This window comes from Pelodiscus sinensis, chromosome 2, assembly GCF_052426305.1.
Source record: "Pelodiscus sinensis isolate ZL-2025 chromosome 2, ASM5242630v1, whole genome shotgun sequence".
Taxonomy (NCBI): Eukaryota; Metazoa; Chordata; order Testudines; family Trionychidae; genus Pelodiscus; species Pelodiscus sinensis.
This window is the reverse complement of record NC_143053.1, coordinates 179,106,795-179,128,482: the sequence shown is the minus strand read 5'-3', so window position 1 is coordinate 179,128,482 and position 21,688 is coordinate 179,106,795. Positions and strand designations below refer to the sequence as shown.

Here is a 21,688-nt window from a genome sequence, read left to right as displayed (position 1 = left end):
TGTCTCTAAAATTTAACATCTGTACTTGAAATCAGAATCTGTTCCACGGAGTTTGAAACAATTTAAGACAATGGGAGTTCAGGAAAAAAATTACAGGCTTTGAATACTGTAAAATCTTGAGTATAATGCACACCTGCCTTTTAAACGTCAGAATTCTTGAATAAACTAAACTCTGATCTATAATGTGCACCCCCATTATACTTGGGATTTTACGGTATATATAGGAAGGAAGGGGCTCACACCTGCCGTGAGGTCCCCTGCCCAGATGAGCTCACACCTGCCGTGGGGTCCCCTGCCCAGCTGCCCATGCCGAGACCGGGCAGGCAGCGAGCCAGGGTGATGCAGCCTAGTGGCGCCAATGGCTCCTCACTTCACCTGCCACGGAGTCCCCCTGCCCAGCTGAGCTCGCACCGCGCTGCGCTCACGCCTGCCACGGGGGCCCCCAGGCACAGCCTGAAGGAGCACCAGGCAGGCAGTGAGCCAGGGTGCTGCAGCCTGGCGGCGCAGCCAACTCCGCGCCTTATCTGGGAGCCTGGTGGGGCTGCGACCCTCGTGCCGCGGGAAAGTTTCTGTGTGGATGGGAGGGAGAGTTTAAAACTTTAAAAAAATAGCTCTTATGTATAATGTGCACCCCGGCTTTGACCGTAAAAAAACGGGGAAAAAAGTGTGGATTATACTCGAGATTTTACGGTATGTTCTTTTGCTGCAGCTAATGTCTACATTTACAATATTGCACCTCTTTATTGTGGTTTTTATATTGCAGGCACACACAACTCTGGATGGATGTTCATTAGTGAGGAGTTTTAAATCTAATGAAATAACATATGTAAAGAAAACGATAGAATCAGCATCTAATTCTTAGGCCGTTTTTCATCCTTCTTTCAATTTGTAACAACAGACACTGAAAAAGGATCCCTGTATATTAGATACAATTTTTCAAAGGGTAGGAAGCTCTTGCTAAGTTTTAATAATTTTTCTTTCACCTATGCTGTGTTTTGTTCTAAAGATTCTGTTACAGATAGACAGTGTCTCAATTTATTCACCAAACGTGAGTTGCGTTACAGAGCTGAGGCAGGCGCGAGGGACACCAGGAAAAACATGCAGCTACAATGGACATGCTTTATTAGAAATAACCCTAGGAGTGACTGGGATAGGGTGTACCAACTTGGCACTGAGCCACTGGGGTGGACAAAAATATTGTGGACGCAGGAGGCTACACCCTCTGTTCCCTGATGTGCATGCTCTGAGTGGACAATTCAGATAAAGGGAGGCCGACCAGACCTGTGTGTGTGGTGGAGTGGAGGGACGGAGGTGGAAGGAAGTAAATTGCTGACTACTGCAGATGTCCCTGCAACGCCCCTGATGGCAAAGCCTGGGAACCCAGGCTACCTGCCTGACTTCTACAGAGACTGCCAGGGAAACCAAGTAAGTCACTGCTTGCTGAGGAAGCTGCCTGAACTATGCCCCCCACCCAAAATGATGTGAGGCCTCTGGAGTGATTACTCACTTAGCCAGCCCTTCCACCAGCAGCTGCAGACTGTCTGTTATTTCCCCATACTGCTGGACTGCTTCACTGCCCCAGTTAGGAGGCTGTGGGGCAGAGGTCTTAAAACTCCTGGCCTATGGATCATTCTCAGCTGGAGCAGTTGCACAATCTGGCCCAGGAGTCCTGGCAGGCAGGGGGTGAGGGGCTGTCTGTTACAGCTCCCAAGCCCCACCCCTTCCCACCATCACCTTTAGACCTTTAAGTATTTTCTGGCAAACCTCAACTCTGAGTTTCAAAAGCACCTTTCCTAAACTGTGAGCACTTTTTCTATTATCAACTTCTAATACAAGTTAATAGCAAAAAGAAAATGTGGTCTAACAATAATCTTTAGTTTAACTAGAGGACAAGGTAGACTACGTGAGCCACCAGAGAGGATTATTCTATCCCGGTCACTTGACTCTCTAATAATGTTCTGTGATTCTTTCTCCATATTTTCTTTTTCTTGCCTTTAAACTTGTCTCTCTCTTTATTCTTTAACTTCCTACTAGTCCTTTTCTTTTTCTTTTAGATTTTGGGCTTTTTTGCTACTTTTTTTTTCAATTTGGGATTTATCTTCTTTCAATGCTTGGGTTTAAGGTTTCTCCTTTTCACTCTTTCTTCTTCATTTTTGTCTGATTTTACCTTGCTCTCTCTGTCCTCTAGCTCATCACAGAAATCACTAACGGCAACTCTAAAGCTCTTATTGCAATTTTGGTCCTTTACCACATAACTCCTGGGTCTGTGAAAAAGAAGCTCAATTTCCCTGACCTCATCTGCAAACTCTTCAAGTGAACCAGATTTTTAAAAACCCACAGTGGGCTGATAATTATTGCCTAGAGCTTCCAGTTTGCATCTAGCCAATGAATCACCTCTGCTTTCATCTGCCACAAAGCTCCAAGCTCTTCCGGTTTCAGTCTGTTTGACTGGTGTCAAAGGACTCAAGTTTATGTGGTGATATTTTAAATTTGTTGGCCTCCCCTCTGGAGCTATCATCATATTCATCAGGACACTGCTCCTCACTAGGAAATGACAGCAGAGGAGATGGGATATCACTGTCAGTCTTCTCTTAGCTAGGATGAACCACTCTCCATATTGCATTTTTAATCCCTTCCCCCCCACCATGGATTGCTTCCATTTTACAAAACAGTTTATGTTGGAAGAGGTGTCTACCTTGCTTTCTCCCCTCTCCCTCCCCTAACTAATCAGATTGCTTTCAAACCATAAAATCTTGTCCTTGCTTTTTTAGACATGCCACAATTCTGTAGCACAATTCTGTAGCACAGCATTGGCTTCATGGGTAAAAGCTAATAAATGGAAATAAACCAGCAGTACCATGACAAATGTATCATTAGGACAAAACCAAAGCAGTTCAGACAGTCCAGACAGCTGTGAGCCAGCAAGCATGCACATCCTCACGTATGTTTCAGCTGTGTTCTAGGACAGCTCCGTAGCAGGGTTTCTTTTCCGGAACTTACATACAATTCAGGACACTTCCATACCAGATTTTCTTCTCCTGAACTTATGTACATTATGATCCATGGCTCTTAGAAGTGCTCACCATTATTAGCACTAATCTTTTCTCCTCCTTTTCCTTATATTTGGAGCCAGCTGCTAGTATTTTTACTGTCACTGTCACAACTTTCAGCCTCTAATACAAACATCTCTCCTTAAAACAACATCACAGCTGTGATTTATGATACAACTGAGGAAATTTCACATCAACACGATGCTCATAAAAGGGAAAAAGAACAAAAGGTTCCAACACTAATGACCTGATGGTATTGACTAGGTTCTTCATCACTGCTAGTGCACACGTTATCAGCCCCATTCTTGAGTTGCTTCATCACGCTCTCTGCAGTGTGACTATTCTTTAATCAATATCTGTCTTAATTTTTGGAGAAGGAAAAGTTTTGTTTCATAGAATGTCTAATCTCCTTGGGATTTAAAGAGCACAGTCCCTTTAAGACTTCATCCTGAGGCAGAGGAAGTGTGCGGTTTTATTCAGGAGGAAGGGAGGGGTAGATCAATAGGGTATATGTATCTAGAGTTCGAGACAAGAGGGCCTACAGGAAGCAGACCCTCACATAGGGAAGCACCCGAGAACTAGCCCAAAGCCTGGGAGGGAGAAAGCAGCCAACCAGCAACACCCCAGGACAGGAAGCAGGAAGAGCACCGGAACAGGGAGGAATCACCAGAGAAGGACAAACTAGAGGCTGACCCAGTATCACTGTCACCCAACGCTTGTGATGTTGCATTGGGATCCTTGATGGAAATTTTATTATCCTTGAGCCTAATCCGAACTACCTACTCCGTGCCGCGTGTAGCCGCGAGCACGGAGTCCGAACTACCGGGGCTTTAAAAATGGCGGCGCCCGGCAAGATGCTAATGAAGCCCGGAATATTTAAATCCCGGGCTTCATTTGCAACTTCGGTTGCCTACATTAACCACCCTAGTTCGAACTAGGGTGGTAGTGTAGACATACCCTCAGTGTCTTTCCCTCCTTATTGCTTACCGTTTCTGCAATTTTTGTGTCATCTGTAAATGTTGTTTATTTGATCTTATGTTTTCTTCCAGATTATTGGTAAAAATGTTAAACAGCAAAGTACCAGGGGCCAGTCCCTGCAGGTCTCCACCAGAAACCGCTCAATGATGATTCCATGTTTACAATTACATTTCGAAACCTATCAATTTACCAGTTTTTAATTCATTTAACATATGGCATGTTAGTTTTATAGACTTTTTTAAATCAAAATGTTGTGGGCTACCAAGTGTCAGTACATTTCATCAACACTACTGCCTTTATCGACTGAACTTGTAATCTCATTTATAAAAAAAAAAAAGGTAATCAAGTCAGTTTGAGGGGGTCTATTTTCCTGAGTCACCTGCTGAGAGCAATAAGATCCACTCTGGCTTTTATACAAAAATGTGTATAAAAATGTATGCGCCATAAAAAACTATCTTCTGCACAGATGAGTTTTACCTTTGTGGTGAATAGTTCCACTGAGTTTGAAGACCAAAGTCACTCACCGCATTCCTCATCTGGAGCGTCAGGTGATTTTTTAGGTATCCTAGGCCCTTATCATTTTGTGCCATGAAGAGAAACACAGAAATCTTGAATTTGATTTAATATTCTATTGGAATGCTGTGTAGACTGCAGAGGGCAGGTGACATATGCTCCTGGTAGCCTTTCCTGCTAGAGGGATGCACTGCCACTCAAGTGTGAAAAGGAAATCCGAACACTTATTTAGCAAAATATCTCTGATAACATACTATTCCACTGATATTCTCCAACACAGAGAAAGTTAGAGAAAATTTAGTCTTCCTTTTGAACTGTGATACTTCTCTGTATTAGAATTTATTTTTATTATAAAATTAAATCACTTTCCCAATATAAATGCTGAAATTACTACTAATTAGTTCTAACACTTTGTTTCTGGATCAGCTTGCCACAAAATAAGGAGCAAGGTTATTTTCTCCAAATAAAATATTCTGCCACAAATTGTAAACAGAATGTTTTAAAATCTTATACAAGGCACTCATAATTCAATAATTATCTAAAAATGAACACATGTTTATAAATACTGAATATATGGAATGAAAAGATAAGAAATATTTTCTGTGATTTTTACTAAAGGAATCTAGAAAATGGACATTTAAATGGATGAACAAAAAATGAATGGTAAAATAAGGGTATAAAACAAGAAGAAAAGAAAAGGATGAGCGGTTCATTTTATTGCATTAAGGATCAAGCTTTCATCCAAAAAAATGGATCTCTGTATCTTGTCTATTTTGGGGACCACAATGATGTAAGGTAAGTTTGTTTAGCTGTATATTATATGTCAGTGATTTTAGAAGATCAACTTTTATTAAGATTATTACAAAAACTACACAACGCTGAACTCTCTACAATTTTTCCATTTGCCAATCTGATTCAGATAGTCCAAGATTCAAACACTGATCACGAGGGAACAATAATGGTGAGGCATTAGTAGCAAAAAGTGGAGAAAGCCCTTTAAAACTGTATATTATTACATAGTGCCTTAACTGTAAAAAATGAAGGCAGAAAAAATGAGGCCTTTAAATGTAGTTATAGTCTGAAGCATTTTGCCTTACCTGAATCTTCATCTTTTCTATTTATTTTTTTAAAAGATTTTAATAGTGGTAAAAAAAATGCATAAAGATGACTACTTTCTACTTCATGAAGCATTGACAAATTGTCCACTAAGTTCTGATTGCATAATCTTTTCTATCAGTGATGAGGCATGAGCCAGACAAACAAATATGATTTTTCAGATCTGTTTTCAAACCCGATAGAAAAAATATTTTGGCTTGTACAGAGAACAAATATGCTCTGGAAATGTGGAAGCCCTCAATAACGTGTTTCCGAGTCCCTTTTACGGAGTAAGGAAAATATGGACAAATAAAGCACTCTCACCTGCTGTAGTACTGAGGATAAAACCTGAAGTTTTAAATGAAGATCAAAAGCCTTTTGTTTTTCCTATGTAGTTGGTCAGCAATTAAATAGAAAGGCAGAAAAGATATATTAATTCCTAAACAGATTAAAACAACATGCTTGTAGAGAACTATAGAATGAAGATAAGGGATAAGGTGTAGATGAATACAGAATACTATAAATCCTTATATTTTAACATGTATAAATAAAATATATGAAATAAATCATTGCCTAATTTTCTTTATTTGCAAGATTCAGAGTAGCATTGCTGATTAAAGATTGCAAAATGTCTGGATTCTCAAGATACATTATTGAGAATGTGAAATAAACATGAAATGATGGTTTGCATCATCACTAAGGAAAGTGGCTCCAGGCAGATGATTTCTGTAAGAATGTTGAGAAACAAGAAACTTGCATTTATCATTTTTGAACCCATATGACTGGCCCCTGAAAACAGATTTCTGTGCTTCTTTTGGCAACAAGTTATAACTATATAACAAATAAATATTGTGCGTAATTGCAGGGTCAACAATATTAATACAGTAGAGTCCCTATCATCCGACCTAAACGGGACCGACACATGGTCGGATTCCCGAATATGTCGGATGATACAGACTCTACGGTAGAGAGCAATGGAACAGCTGATGCCACTCCTGCTGGGGACCAAGTCCCTGCAGAGCAGCATCAGCTGTTCTGTTGCTCTCTAGGAGCAGCTGCTGTCGCTCCTGCCAGGACGCTTCCAGGCAGGAGCGGCCTCAACTGTTCCCTTGCTCTCTAGGAGAAGCTGCTGCTGCTGCTGCCGCCGGGATGCTTGCAAACAGGAGTGGCATCAGCTGTTCCCTTGCTTTCTAGGAGAAGCTGCTGCTGCCGCCAGGAGCTGCAGAGTCGGATAAAGCAGAGTGTTGGATTACCAGGTGGCGGTTAATCCGGACTCCACTGTACCTCACTTTCTTAAAAAACAAGGTTTCCCGTAGTCAGATCTGACAGTGTTTTTTTACCCATGAAAGCTTATGCCCAAACAAATATATTATTCATTAAGGTGCCACAGTACTCCTTATTGTTTATGCAGATACACACTAACATGGCTATCCCTCTGAGACTTATCACTTCTTAAATCCTTGGCAAGTTCTATCAGATGCTGATGAAATAAATTCAAGATGCAAGGAGGTGGTTTGTTTTTGGTAAGCCAAGGTTGTCACATGAAAGTCATATGTGGGTCCTTCAGCTTAGCAGGCCTGGGATGGAAATTTCCATCCCTGCTGTACCCAGCTTAGCATAGTGTGGGACACTGCAAGCCCAAACAGCAGCTGGGCTTTATCAGCTCTAACCCATGCCTAGAGCAGGGAAGCTACTAAGCAGTAAACAAGTTTGACCTCGGTCTCAGCCCATAAGAGTGATAAGAATGACATTGAGCCAGGTATGTGCACACCAGGTAAACAACTGTAGTATAACTAGTGTAGGAAGTCCCATGCCAATTGAGTCTCAACAGGGATCTAGACCTCGAAGGGTGTCCTGAATCCCCCTAGCTGGAGCCACGTCCACTGTGGCTGGGTGCGAGGGAACCGGAACAGGACTCCCAGCAGACCTGAAAGGGCATAAGCATTTCCAAGTGCCTGTTACTTTTTTATGCATTGCTTTGCCTATGCTGATTTGTATTACTTTGCAGTAGCTATGTAACCATCTGGCAGTATTAAGCCTGTAATAGTAGTGATGTAGTGAGATTAATAAAAGCAACTATCTATCCCTAATCGACTCTGTCTTGAAGTGAATCCACAACCTTGTTGGGCCCTGCCCCTGTCAGTTGACAAAGGTCTCCTGGAATTCTGTACTTTTTCATTTGTTACATTGCACACTTTGGTGTGTGCATCCAGTGCATGTATCTGAATAAAATGACTTTTAAAAATGTCCTTCTCAATAAGGTGAACCTTTTGTATTGAGACATCTACAAAGAGTCAAATTCCTAATGATTTGCATCATCACTAAAGAAAGTGGTTCCAGGCAGATGACTTCTGTAAGAATGTTGAGAAACAAGAAACTTGCATTTATAATTTTTGGACCCTTATGGCTTGACCCTCATGGGTGATTACTTTGAACTAAATTTTCACAAGTGACCATGAGTTTTGAGTATCTAAGCTGACATGACTTGAATTGGATTGTCAAATGTGCTGGACAACCACAACCCCAAAAGAAGTCAGTGGAGTTGCAAGTGCTTAGCATCTCAACAGGCATACCCAAAAAGTGTCCTAGTTTGAAATATTTAAAATTCCTGAAATCATAGGCTCCTATTAAGAATCAACTTCATCCTTCCTGATTAGGTAAAAATAGCTCTATGTCATTTACTTGGTGGGGATTTGTAGTGTGAGATTTTAAGCCCCAAATCTAGAGAACTACTTCATCACAGATTTAAAATTTACGCATATGCTCAAAAGCTTTGCTGGATTGAGAATTTTAAAATCAAGGCACTATCAACCCAGCGTGAGCAATGAAATCTCCTGGCTCTTTGTGGAAGAATAGGTGTTGTATACCCTGGCATCTTTAGCGAAAATATTTTATCCCACATAGCCATTCAGTATTTTGTGCATGAGATGATGGTCATTCTCCACCATTGTCATGGCTACATTTCTATGATCCTGTATGCATGAAGTGCTTTCAGGTAAAAGATGTTTGTCTTAATAATTAATTATTATTATTATTATTAATAATATAAATCTCATGATGTACCAATGTGCAAGAATTATTCTGTGTGTATCACATATAAGTGTAAAATACTTATAAAATGTATCTCAGGGCTTGCCTACACAGGGCTGTTTACTAGAGTAAGTATATCCATATAGAGAGACTGCTATCTACTTGAGAGTGATGCACTGTGGGTACCTATCCCACACTGTCTGTGCCACTTTGCATTCTGTGTTATGCTCCTGGTGAACGCTGGGACCCAAACTGTGCAGTGGATGGTTATAGGTTCATGTTATTAGCGTCCCATAATGCGCTTCCTTCTCCCTTGCTTGAAATCAACATGAAATAGTCTTTTCACCCCCTTTTTGGCCCTGGGTACCCACGCAGATGCCATAGCAGTGCGAGCATGGCCCTCCTTGTGGATCTTGTTGTGTATCAAATCATTGTGATGTTGACGTGTTCCTTGGTGAGTCTAACGGTGCAGTATTTTGAGAGCATAAGCATGTCACTCCACAAGGAAGAGTACGAGGAGAAATCTCCGTCTCAGGGTGCCACAGGCACTCTGTACAGGTAAGCCTTTGCATTCAGCAAATTGGAAAAACAGCTGGCATTTGATCCTCTGGAGACAGTGGTTCTGATGCTGTCAGACAAGCACAGACTGATGGGACGATGTAGTGCTGCAGGTATGGGACAATCAACAGTCATGGCCACTTGTGCTGCTCGGTGTGCTGCCTGCTAGGAGATGTGCTCGCAATGCTGGCCACACAAAAAATGAAATTCAAACTTTCCTGGGGCTTTTCCTGTTCACCTGGAAAGCGAATTCTGGACAAAGCGGTCAGAGCAGGGCACTATGGGATGCCTTCCGGAGACCAAGAACCTCAACTTTCTCAACGCTGCGTCTATACTACCCTGAATTTGACCATGTAAGGTTAAATTTTGCGTTACTCTTTGTGAAACGCAGGAGTGCCAAAATCAACTTCAGCGGCCTTTAAAGTTGACAGAATAGGCTTGGCAGCGTAGAGTCACTGTTTAGAAAAATTGACCGTATGCGGCTAACGTTGACGTAAACTCCCAGAGTAGACCAGGCCTTAGTCTTCCCTGTCAATGGCCTCCTGCTTGGCCAAAATATGGTGGGAAAAGTATGGAACAAGGTTTTTTAGGGAGGGTGGGGAAGGACTGTTAAGGACTTTCCCCCATGCAGACCCTAGCTGACCCCCTAGCCAATCCCATTTACTCAGGCACATTTGCCCTGTACACATGTCCCTAAGCCCCTCAGAGATCTCCTCCCCTCATCTCCACATGTCCCTTCACCCCCTGTGCCCATGTGTCTCTGTGTCCCCACTTAGGAACTTCCCTTCTGTCTGTAGCTCTGCATCTCTCTCCTCCTCTGCCCATGCAGCCCTACACTTCCACTCCAGTTCAGCCCCTACCCTTGTCACCTCCACTCCCATTCAGCCTCTATCCCAGTCTGTCCTCCTCCACTAACTTTTATAAGCCTCTTTCTACGCCCCATCCCAGCAGCCCCATGCTGTCTGTCTCCACATGGTCCCTGTCTCCTGGCCAGGTGCTGTGAAGAAGGCTCTAGGGCTCTCTCTTCCCTGATGGCTGGGAGCAGCTACAGTGCTCTAGCATCACAGCGCCCTCTGGTGGGCAAGATGCAGAACTGCAGAAGGTATTTTTCACAGGGAGCTGTAGCTCAGTTCTAGCACCGCCCCACCCTCTGGTGGACAAAAGGCAGAACTGCAACATATTTTTGTATGCAAAAAAAATTAAAAAGATGTGACTCTTTAATTACACATATGCACAGTGGCTCAGAATTTCCCAAGGAGTAAATGAGCTCAAAGAATGTTTGTGTATGAGAATAAACCTTCAGGCATGCTACATGTATTAAACAATATTGTCCAAGGTCAAGATTTTCAAACTTGTGTCCTAAAGTTAGGTTCCTAAATCCATATTTAGCCATCCTAATGTAAATTACCTGATTTCAGAAGTGCTGAGCACTCACCAAGATCCACTGAAGCCAATACCAACATTTTGGTAGCTTGAAGACTTAATGTCGCCAATTCTCAGAATTATATTGCCAGTCTCTTGATATGTGTTTTTCTTCTAGTACCAGCTCATGAAATCATGGAATTATATGAGATTCCAATATTTTTTAAAGGATTTAACTCTCATGGTTACAGGAAAAAAGTTTGAAAATATGAACCCAAATGTTTCAAAAACCAAAAAGCAAATAAATAGAATCCCCAAATGTGTTTTTAAGAATACCATGATTTTAAGACAATCTCAAGATTTTTTTGTAGCCTGAATGTTCAAGTTTGGCAACACTGAAGATGTCATTAGCATATAAAGCTACCCACCCACTCCTGCCTCATCTTTCATAAATTATCTCTTTCACATACAACCCAATTTTCAAGTATAGTTGCTCAAAATAGGGTGCTCAATTCTACATCCAGTGGCTCCAACTAGTCACCCAGTCACATGCTTTAAACATGCAGAGTAGATACCATGTTCAGCACTGTCATATGAAACTCTGTGACCACTTTTGACATCTGGTATTTCAGTTTAAGATTTTCAAAATTCGCTAATGATTTTGGGTGCCCAACTTCAGACACCTTAAAAAGAGCTTGATTTTTAGACATAGGAGAACATTCACCTTTTGGAAATCAGATCTCTTTAAGGCATCTCATGTTGGAACACCTAGAATCTGAGGCATCAACAATTTTTAGTCATTTTTGAAAATTGTATTTTTTTTATTTTATTCCCAGTGGGGAGCTTCATCTACTAACGTATCAATTATATAATTTGTCTATCACAAATATGTTATCAATTTAGAAGAATTTTCATCTAATCTATCTTCTTAGTTTCAGTATTTCATTGCAACATGTTGGTCAGCCACCTACCTAAATAGTTGAAAGAGTGATCAAATAACATCAATGAAATACTTGCCAAGAATAGAAAGGATTCAGCTCACATTTTCTAAATAGTGGGGCTTCAGTAAGTTCTGCTATAAATTCCTCTGAGGCCATGACTGTGAATAGTGTTGAGAAGTCTTGACTTCATTACAGACAAAAGAACATATTCAACAGGCTTGGATGACTAAATCCGAAGAGCCTTACTTTCTTTTAAAAGCAGAAAAGCACTTAGCTAGGAATGCTGGACATTCATTTTGTTCATTTTTTGTTCTTTCTTCCTGAAGAGATAGTACTATAGGAAAACATGACATTCTTTGGAGTTTTTAAAAACAGCGTTCTTTAATTTAAAACGCTAAAATAATAATAATGAATAATCCAGTATCTGTTCAGGGTTAAAATTAGGGAAAACCTGGGCACTCCTGTGGCTTTAGAGGTCTATAAACTTATTCACAGAAGTATACCCCCATATTATCGAGGTAACAGTACAAGCCCAAATATCAAAGAATAATTCTCAGGTTCTCTGTCAAAAAATTGATTTTTGAAATGTAACTATGTTAACTACAGCCAATTAAAAAAAGCCCAGAATACAAATCATTAGTTTCCCTTCCTCACTATATGACGTACATGTTTCTAAAACAACTTCAGTTCCTTCTCAGTAGATCCATAAAGTAAAGGGCTGTGAATCACGGAACACACACTTTCTAATAAATGAAAGCTATGTTTGCCAAAGAGTGGCATGTAATCTAATAAGCATCTGATCTCAGCATCAAAATCATTGCAATAGCTATAATGAGAACTATGTTCTTAAGAAGTGTAGGTTAAGACAGATCACCAGACATTAACACCCCTGTACAGGCAGGGAGGGACACTTTTCTCCCTGGCTGGTCATTGTGTATTCTGTATCTCATAGTTCAAGTCCATTGCATTACTGAGCCTAAATGAAGAGACTGTGAATTCATAGAAGAAAAGATCTCCAGGAATAAACAAAAACATCAGGGCAGGGGTTTTCATTTTGCCAGTAAAGAGAATGGATTTGGGGGGTATAAAACTAGGTGTACCGAGATACCCTGGTAATCCCTTCACCAAGGAGACAAACTATCAGTACGTTCTGTATTATGAAAGGGGGAGCACAAACATCCTGTCTGGAAAACATCGCAAAGAGGTTGGGTGAGCTAAATTTCATTGGATAAGACCAGACTCTAGATGACAAGTTATGATTTTATTTTACATGTAATCATTTGTTTCCGCTACTGTGACTCGCTATTTCTACTTTTGAAATCTCTATACTTCATTGAATAATCTTTTACTTGTTTTCAGGTACATTCGTGTTTCGGTGTGTTAAACAGATCAGTGATCTGAAGGGAAGTTGGTACGATGATGTCCACTGCTTCTTTGGGAGCAGCAGATTTGTGAATTAGAGTGGACCAGGGGCTTGTCACTTCAGATGGACGCTTATAGGGTTCAAAGTCTATTGCTAACATGTGGTAGAGAGTGCGCAAGGGTTTGTTGCCCATAGCCAGAGGGGTTAGAGAGCCAACTCCCAGAAAAAAACAGAAAAGGCTTCCTCACACTAAAGGCAGGTGATACCGAAGTGCCTCTCTATCCCAGATATACTAGGAAGTGTTACACGTATACAAACATCTTGGTCATCAGCTAAACCATACGCACATTTCATGAAGAACTCAGGCTATAAGACTTTAGCTTATATGTTTGAAAAGCAGGATATCATCAAAATAGAGGCTAGTATATTACAAGGTGCAGAGATCTACCATGTATTCAGGTGCATGTGTATAGACCACATGACAATATGTGCAAATAAAGCCAGACAAAAAAGCAGGTGGTAAATATCCTTTTATGTCTACACTGCAGAGCTGTTCCGGGATACCAGAGGTATCCTGGAAAAGCTTTGCTGCATCCAAGGAACGCATCTGCTTTTTTTTTTTTTTTTTTTTTTTTTAAAGCAGACACTTCTTTTGGCATCCCTGTAAACCTCATTCTATGAAGAAGAGGAGATGTTCTGAAAGAGGGTTTTTTTCCCCAACATCTAGCCCCATGTAGACAGGCCAAATATTGGAAAAGCCTCTTTTGGAAGAAAAGCGGAAAAAGATATGCACATCGTGGTTCGCAATTTGAGTATCTTTTTCCGACTTTTCCCCGCAGTGTAGACATAGCCTAGATTCTGGATTTTGGTACACTTCACACAAACAATGGATCAAGCACATTCTCTTGGGAGCGACCCTGAATTTCAGAATCTAGATAACATTTTGATATATATAGGCTCTTATTATCAGATAGAAAATAGAATCAATAGACATTACGGTGCTGGACAGAGACATATATAAAAAAAATACCTAGATAGAGAGGCAACAGGAGAACTTATGGCATTGGTGTAAAGGAGAGCAGGTAAATGCTGAAAAGGTTTCCATTGACCACTGAATGAACAGAGGTGAAAAAACAATGGCAAGACATATTTAGGAAAAAAACAAAGCATTAAAGCCTCTACTGTGGCACATCAGTGTGATTTCATTAAAGCCAATGGAACTACACTGATTTATGTGAGCAGAGAATCAGAGGCTAAATAAATCAATTTCATTTGACCTGGTCTTGCAGGGTTTCCATAAGCAAAGCTCTCACTGATGGAAATGGAAGATTTGACTGGACAAGGATTGCAGGGCTGAGTTTCACTTTCATCAAGAGACCGTTTAAACTCTTTGCTGTTCCCAGACAATGTTATATACTTTATTCCTGGTTCGACTATATACAGGGTAACTTTCCAGTCTCCTCTTCTGGGATTCCAGTTTCTAAGCTATTATTTCCCTTCTCCTTTCACTTACCTTCTTCAACTCTTCCTGAATGCTTTTGCCATTTTCTTCTGAGGACAAACTTTCCTTTTGGTGCTCCGATTCTGTTCTAGGCTCTGACTCCTGCTCTTCACCAGAAGACGTTTCTTTGTCACTCATTTTAGCAGCTAGTTCAAATAACTTGGATTTAAGTTTTTCTTCGATAAGGTCTGTCTTGATTTTATGGTGTCGATCCTCACTGCTGACATCAGCTTCCGATACAGCCTCAGGAAACTATGATGAAAATCAAAAAAGGTTTTTACAAGGTTTCTACAAAGGTTACAAATATACTTTATTCAGCAGGAAACCTAGAAAAATATTACATTAAAAATCTCTGTGTAGAATGTGCCCAGCATATTTACTTTCAGAAGACGATGATATTTCTCGTTTGTTCTCTTTTCCACATTACATGAAAAACAGAAGCAAGTCCATAAATAATTATTTTATTATTTGCACAGAGGGAGCTCTCTCATATATAGCTCTTTTCACCAAAATACTGGATAAAGAAAGCCATACAGGATCATCCTCAGTCATTTTACAGATGAGGAAAGTAAGACATAGAGGTAAAATGGCTTGCACAAGGTCACAGGGCAGTTCAGTGGCTTACTCTCAGTACTGAATCCCAGCCTGATAAACTACACATGCATCTACTCTATTTCTTTAAGAATTATTGGAAACAAATTTAACCTTTAGATCAGGGGTGGGAAACCTTTTGTGGGTCATGGGCACTGCTGACCCTACAGAAAAATCATTTGGGGGCCACACACACAAATGAGGAAAAACTCACAAAAAACAACCCACAAATCCTCACTGGCTCAGCACCTGAGAAACAGAGAGAGACTCCCCACATTTGCTGCACACACCAGAGCTTAGCGGGGCCCAGGATAGTAGATTTTGTGTGCTCCAGCCTCACAGGGAGTTGGGGAGGGGCGGGGCTGCAGTGTCAGCATGGGAAGGAAGGAATGCTGGAGTGAGCCCTGAGCCTCCGGGGTCGGATCCAGGCAAGACGGGGGCCACATGCAGCCCCGGGTCCTAAGGTTTCCTACCCTTTCTTTAGATGCAATCTTTTCTTAGAGTTTGATCCTGAAAGTGCAGAGCACCCGTAGTTCCAGTTAACAACAATGGCAATCTTGGTGATAAAATAAGTACTTCTGCTAGGATGAGTGCCCCACACGTTACACTTCTAAGCAATGAAAATTATCATTTAAAATGGAATTTTTCATATTTTGTAGTAGGGATGAGAAGACACAAGAGATCACAATTCCCCAGTATTATGGCTACATCTACACTTCAACAGGCGGTATATAATTCCCAACAGAAGGAGACCTGCTTGTGCTAGCTCACATCCAAATGCTGCCCTAAAAATGTAGCCACTCGATCATGAGTGGTGAACAGTCCATATGCCCCAATTACCTACCCACCTAACATACTCTAGTTGCTGGCCCTTCCTGTGATTTGTGATGTCATGGCTACATTCTGTATTTAGTGCACTAGTTTAATCAGAGCTAGCCCAAGTATGTCATCTTGAGCTGGGAATCGCACCTAACTCTAAGGGTAGACATAGTCTAAGTGTCAGGAATTATTTGAAACAGAACACAGTAGTGATCAGTGTCCCCTCTAAGCTGCATGGCAGCACAGCTTCACAGGTGATTAATCAGCCTCTGACTGGGAGGGGCTGATTAATCACCTGTGAAGCTGTGCTGCTCAGCAGTTTAGAGGGAACACAGATTGTGATCTAATGCAGTGCTTCCTAATTTGTTTTGACCACGGAACCCTTTCAAAACTCAGAAAAATTTCAAGGAACCCCCTAGCCAGGGATTAAGTTTGTCGAGCAAAAAAAAAAAAAAAAAAAAAAAAGACACACCCAAACACACACAGACTGCCACTACACCACAATTGGTAGTAATAAGATGCTAAATACGGTCATGAGATCACCATTCATTTAAATTCAACATATTGAATATAACACCATTCATTTATATTCAACAAAAATCATATTAAATATGTACAAAAAATAAAACTATCAAATAATATTAATTATATTCATAGTTTTCTATGTGAAGAGTGGTTTTTCTTCTTTTCTTGGCAAATTCTTTTTATATTTGGTTTAATACTAGAAAGTTGGATTCGCATATCTGGTGCAGCATTCAGTCGATTTCTGTATTTCGTTTTCATTGCTGCATAGTTCGAGAACCCAGTTTCGCACAAGTATGTACTGGCAAAGGGTAACAGCTGACGAATTGCGCATCTTGATAAAGATGAATATTCTTGACTTTGACATAAGTCACTCCAAAATGTAATCAGAGAAACGTCTTTAAATTTTTGTATTAATTGGCCATCTGAAGCGATTTCAATTAGGTTTTCATAGTCTTGTGTAGAAAAACTGACTGGCTTTTCTGTTAAACTTAATGGATTTCGAATCCAGTTATTGTTGTCTTTGATGTTTGGAAAATACTTAATGATGTTCATGTATAAATCGCGGAGATGATATGCAATGTCGCTGCGAATATCTTCATCAAGTTTGTATCCATTTTCTTCAAGGAAATCATTCAGAGTTGGTAAACAATCCAAATCATTTCGTCCTACAGATGAGATCCAAAACTGTAGCTTCCGTGACAATGACAACATTTTGTCTTTCGCATTAAAAATATTTACATTCTTTCCTTGCAGCGACAGATTTACTTCATTTAGTTTTGTAAAGATGTCGGCAAGATACGCAACTCTCGATAACCACAAAAAGTCTGTTAAACGATCAGACAGCTGGAATTTGTGATCCATCAGATTTGCGGAGAGCTCATGACGCAATTCAAATAATCTAACCAGCACTTTTCCTCGTGATAGCCACCTGACTTCTGTATGTAGAAGCAGGGCTGTGTGCTGACTACCCATATCTTCACACATAATTTTGAACAGTCTTGATTGTAATGGTCGAGTTTTTATATAATTAATAATCTGTACTGCTTCGTCCAACACATTTTTAAGACAGGGAGAAATATTCTTAACTACCAGAGCGTGTCTGTGGAGAATGCAGTGACTGCTGGTGCAGTTTGGTGCTACATTTTTTATTCGTGTTACAGCGCCAGCCACTGTTCTTACCATTGCTTTGGCACCATCACTGCACACATCAACACATTTTTCCCAACTTATTTGATGTATTTTCATAAAGTTATTGAAACAATTGAATATATTCTCACCAGTTGTATTGGTTTGCAAAAATTCACATAAAAGTAAGTCTTCTTCAATAGAACTATTAAAATCATAACGGACAAATACAAGCAGAACTGCAAGACCTGCAACGTCAGTGGACTCGTCTAATTGTAATGCATATGCATCACATAAATGCAGCTGAAAAATAAGCTCCTTCTCGATGTCAGCAGCAAGATCGTGAATACGACGTGTGACAGTATTGTTTGATAGTGGCACAGCCTCAACTTTTTTACTAGACTCCTGATCCAACATACACATTACAATATCTTTTGCACATGGTTTTATGAGTGATTCCCCAGTAGTGTGTACTTCTCCGGCGAGCGATATACGATAGCTTACTTTGTAAGATGCCTCTGTTGCATTTTCATTATCAGATTTGGCAATTTTTGACATGAAGAGTTTACTTTTTTCAAGCGATTCAAGCTTTTGCTTAAAAAAACTAATGACTTTATCTTTGTATTCCGGATGATTTGTTTCAAAATGTCTTCGCAAATTAGCAGGTACTAAACAACTATTAGATAATATTTTGTTGCACACTACACACTAGGCACCTGGAGCATCTTCATTTCCATTGCTTGTGAATCCAAATGCCAAATAGTCCTCACAATACCTGCGTTTCTTATTAGTCAGCTGAAATTTTTCATAATTAACTTGAGCAGCCTTAGTATTTTCCTTGCTGGTTTCAGTAAAAATATTGGAGTTTGAAGTACTCACTTTTCTCTTTAAAGTTCCTTCTTTTAACCAACGATCCATGGGGAATTTTGATATTAGATTGAATTCTTAAACTTAAAGTCACACACAGGAGCCACGTGTCCTCACAGTGTGTATGGGGATTTGTTCCGATCCTCACAGTGAGTAGGAGTTCCGGTGTTCCACTCACTGATAGTACTCCCCCCACCTCCACATACACACATACTGCCTTTACCAAGGGACCTAGCAGCAGCAACAGCTGGTTGTCCCGCTTCTACCCAATCAACCCAAGATCCCACTCCTGCGTCCCCCGCTGCCGCTCTGCTTTTACCACCGGACCTAGCAGCAGAACAGCTGCTTGTCCCGCTTCTACCCGATCAACCCAAGATCCCTCTCCCGCGTCCCCCGCTGCCGCTCTGCTTTTACCAAGGGACCTAGCAGCAGCAACAGCTGCTTGTCCCGCTTCTACCCGATCAACCCAAGATCCCTCTCCCGCATCCCCCGCTGCTGCTCTGCTTTTTCCGGTGTGTAGATTCTAATCCGAAAGCAGCAACTTCACAGCACTTGGCATAAGTAGATGATAATAACTCTAAGACTGAAAATAATTTAGATTACGACACTGAGCAAAACAAGCTAGGCAATCTTATTTACATTGTACTCTCCCACTGTGACAGGATTGTAGGATGCAGGGGAGACTAACAATCTGGATTCTTAGCTTCAATTCATAAGGAACCGAACAGTAGATTTGTTTTGTGCGGTAGTGTGTTTGCATTCTCAGATGCAGTATTCCCTGGATTTATCTACCACCTGGAAATCTTAAAAACGATGCTAATTTTGATACTTCTCTCTTAAACCTGACCAAAGTGTTACTGACTGGCTGACACAGTGTGTTGACTGTGCTTTCTCATTCATGAAGGAAATCCTACCTTGCTGTGAAGCCCTTTCACAATTTTGTATCTGCAATTATTTCTGAGCACAAATGATAGTGTGCCACTCTCTAATAATGGAAATCAGGTAGACACTTATATGTTATAGTTTGCACCCATAAAACTGAAGGTTGTTTCTGAAAGTTAGGATCAGGTACCCCTCTTGGTGCAAAACAGCTGCCATGATGGAAGGGAACTCCATTTGGTTTTAATGGATTTAAATTAATTTTCCCCCCAAGTCCCCATCTTTGCATAGTGAATAGTTCTTACTAATTAAACTTCCCAATTGTTCTGAACAAGATGGGTTTGCATCTAAGGAACAGAGTCTCACATGGAAATATTTCCTATTTTACAATGTTATAAGAGAACTCACAGTACAGGCAGTCCCCGGGTTACGTACAAGATAGGGACTGTAGGTTTGTTCTTAAGTTGAATTTGTATGTAAGTCGGAACTGGTACATATTGTAGGGGAAACTCTAGCCAAACATTTTTTTTAGTTTTGGATAGCATAGGGAAAGGTTAACTCCCCTCTAATGTTTGTTTTGCTGTCTGTTCCCCTGTTCAGAAGATTTCACATCTATTTCTGTCCCTGTGACAAACTCAGGACTAAAGGAGTAACTCATCAAATACCAAACAGCTCTGCACCATGCTTTGAGCTAATAGCTTTATTTCCACACACCACCCAGGGTTCTAGGAGGAGGGTCCTTTTTTTGCTAACACAATGAGGCCAGCACTTTGTTTGTTTTGGTGGAGTCTTTGTTTGCCCAGGGAGCCCAGCAAGTATAGGGGGAGGAGGGGCGGAGAGGCTGCTTTTGTCTGCTGTTCGGCAGCCTGTTGCTCAGGGGAGGGGGCAGCCTGTTGCTGGCAGGGGGGGAGGGGGGAGGCGTGCAGGATGCGAGGCCGCGGGGGGGGGGGGGCAGCGGGGGTGGGGAGGCACTTTTCCTCTGCCCGGCAGCTCTGCGGGATCCCTGTCCCTGTGGCCAGCTGCTGCAGGCAGAGGCCAGTTGGAGCCGGCCGAAGAGGAGGAGGAGGTGGATTCTAGGACCCAGGGGAGCGAGCCCTGGGGACGCTGCTGCGCTCCGGGAGCCCGGCATGTATAGAGGGGAGGAGGGGCAGAGAGGCTGCTTTTGTCTGTTCAGCAGCCTGTTGCTCAGGGGAGGGGGCAGCCTGTTGCTGGCAGGGGGGTGAGGGGGGGCAGCGGGCGTGGGGAGGCACTTTTCCTCTGCCCGGCAGCTCTGCGGGACCCCAGTCGGAGCCGGCCCGAGGAGGAGGAGGATCCTAGGACCCAGGTGAGCGAGCCCCGGGAATGCTGCTGCGAATGTGCGGGAGTTGCCTCACCCCGTTCGTATCTAGGGATCCGACATAAGTCGGATCCACGTAAGTCGGGGACTGCCTGTATGTTTAAAACACTGATTTCCTTCCATTCCTTTAATTCAAACTTCTTCTCCTCTCCTGCCTCCAAACACTTACACACGTATCTTAGGAAAATATCAACAGGAATAGTGAAAAAAGAAACAGTTCAGAAACATTTTGAATGTCTGTCTGACTTGCAATAGAACGCACAGGCTCATATTGTCTCAGCTTCTATAACAAATCAGAGTTTGTTGCCAAATCCAGGAATTTACAGCTTGGAGTAATGACAGTTATAATTAATTTGTGGGTGTAGTGAATCATTGCACTAATATTTCAGATATGCAAATCTGTTTTCAAACACTGGTTAAGAGCTCAAGTGGACATGAGACATCAGTGGTCTCCATGTACTGCAAGAGAGATTAGAACACTTTGTATTGCAAATCCATCATGTGATTCGCCACAATCTAATAAAAAATGGCTCGGACTGAATTTTAGAGGGTGCTGCCTGTTAGGACTGAGGTACAGTGGCAAAGCAAGCCTGACAACAGGATCTTAAACAGTGTTTAAACTTAAGGCTGCGAGTCTTTCACAGACATCACATTAGTCACGATTCCGTGATTTTCTCGACCGGCCACCTGAGCAGTTGAGGTGACCAAGGGTCAGCTGCACTGGCTGCTGCTTGGATGGTCCCAGGCAGCTAGTCCCAGTTGCTGTCACGGAGCAGCGGTCCAGGAGCAGGAGCAGCAGTGGGGCCTCAGGCCAGTCCCAAGAAGCAGTGGTAGTACTGGTGCCTTAAGCCACCTAAGATTTAGTCAGCAATATATATAGCATAAGTCATGGAGAGGTCCCAAGCTCATGGACAGGTCACAGGTGTGAATTTTTGTTTATAGCCTGTGACCTGAACATGACTTGTACTAAAAATATCCATGAATATATTGGAGCCTAATTTATACTATCCTGGCACAAGCCAGTACTATTGCATCCTAATATTCAAGAGCATGAAATTCACAAATCAGTTTAAATAATCCAAATTGATCTTGACTGGACCACATTTCCTCCTGATACTAAAAATACTTCAGGAGGTAGCCGACTTAATCTGTTCA

At 41.5% G+C, this 21,688-nt stretch overlaps 1 protein-coding gene across 4 annotated transcripts in view; it reads right to left on the bottom strand.

Annotated features, from left to right (window-relative positions):
- Positions 1–21,688, bottom strand: part of MYRIP (myosin VIIA and Rab interacting protein) — a 340,763-nt gene that overhangs the window by 23,907 nt on the left and 295,168 nt on the right. For all 4 annotated transcript variants that reach the window (XM_006131818.4, XM_014577917.3, XM_006131820.4 and 1 more), the window contains one exon: positions 14,404–14,643. In XM_006131818.4, the coding sequence (XP_006131880.3) occupies positions 14,404–14,643 (240 nt within the window). The remainder of the gene's footprint in view (positions 1–14,403; positions 14,644–21,688) is intronic.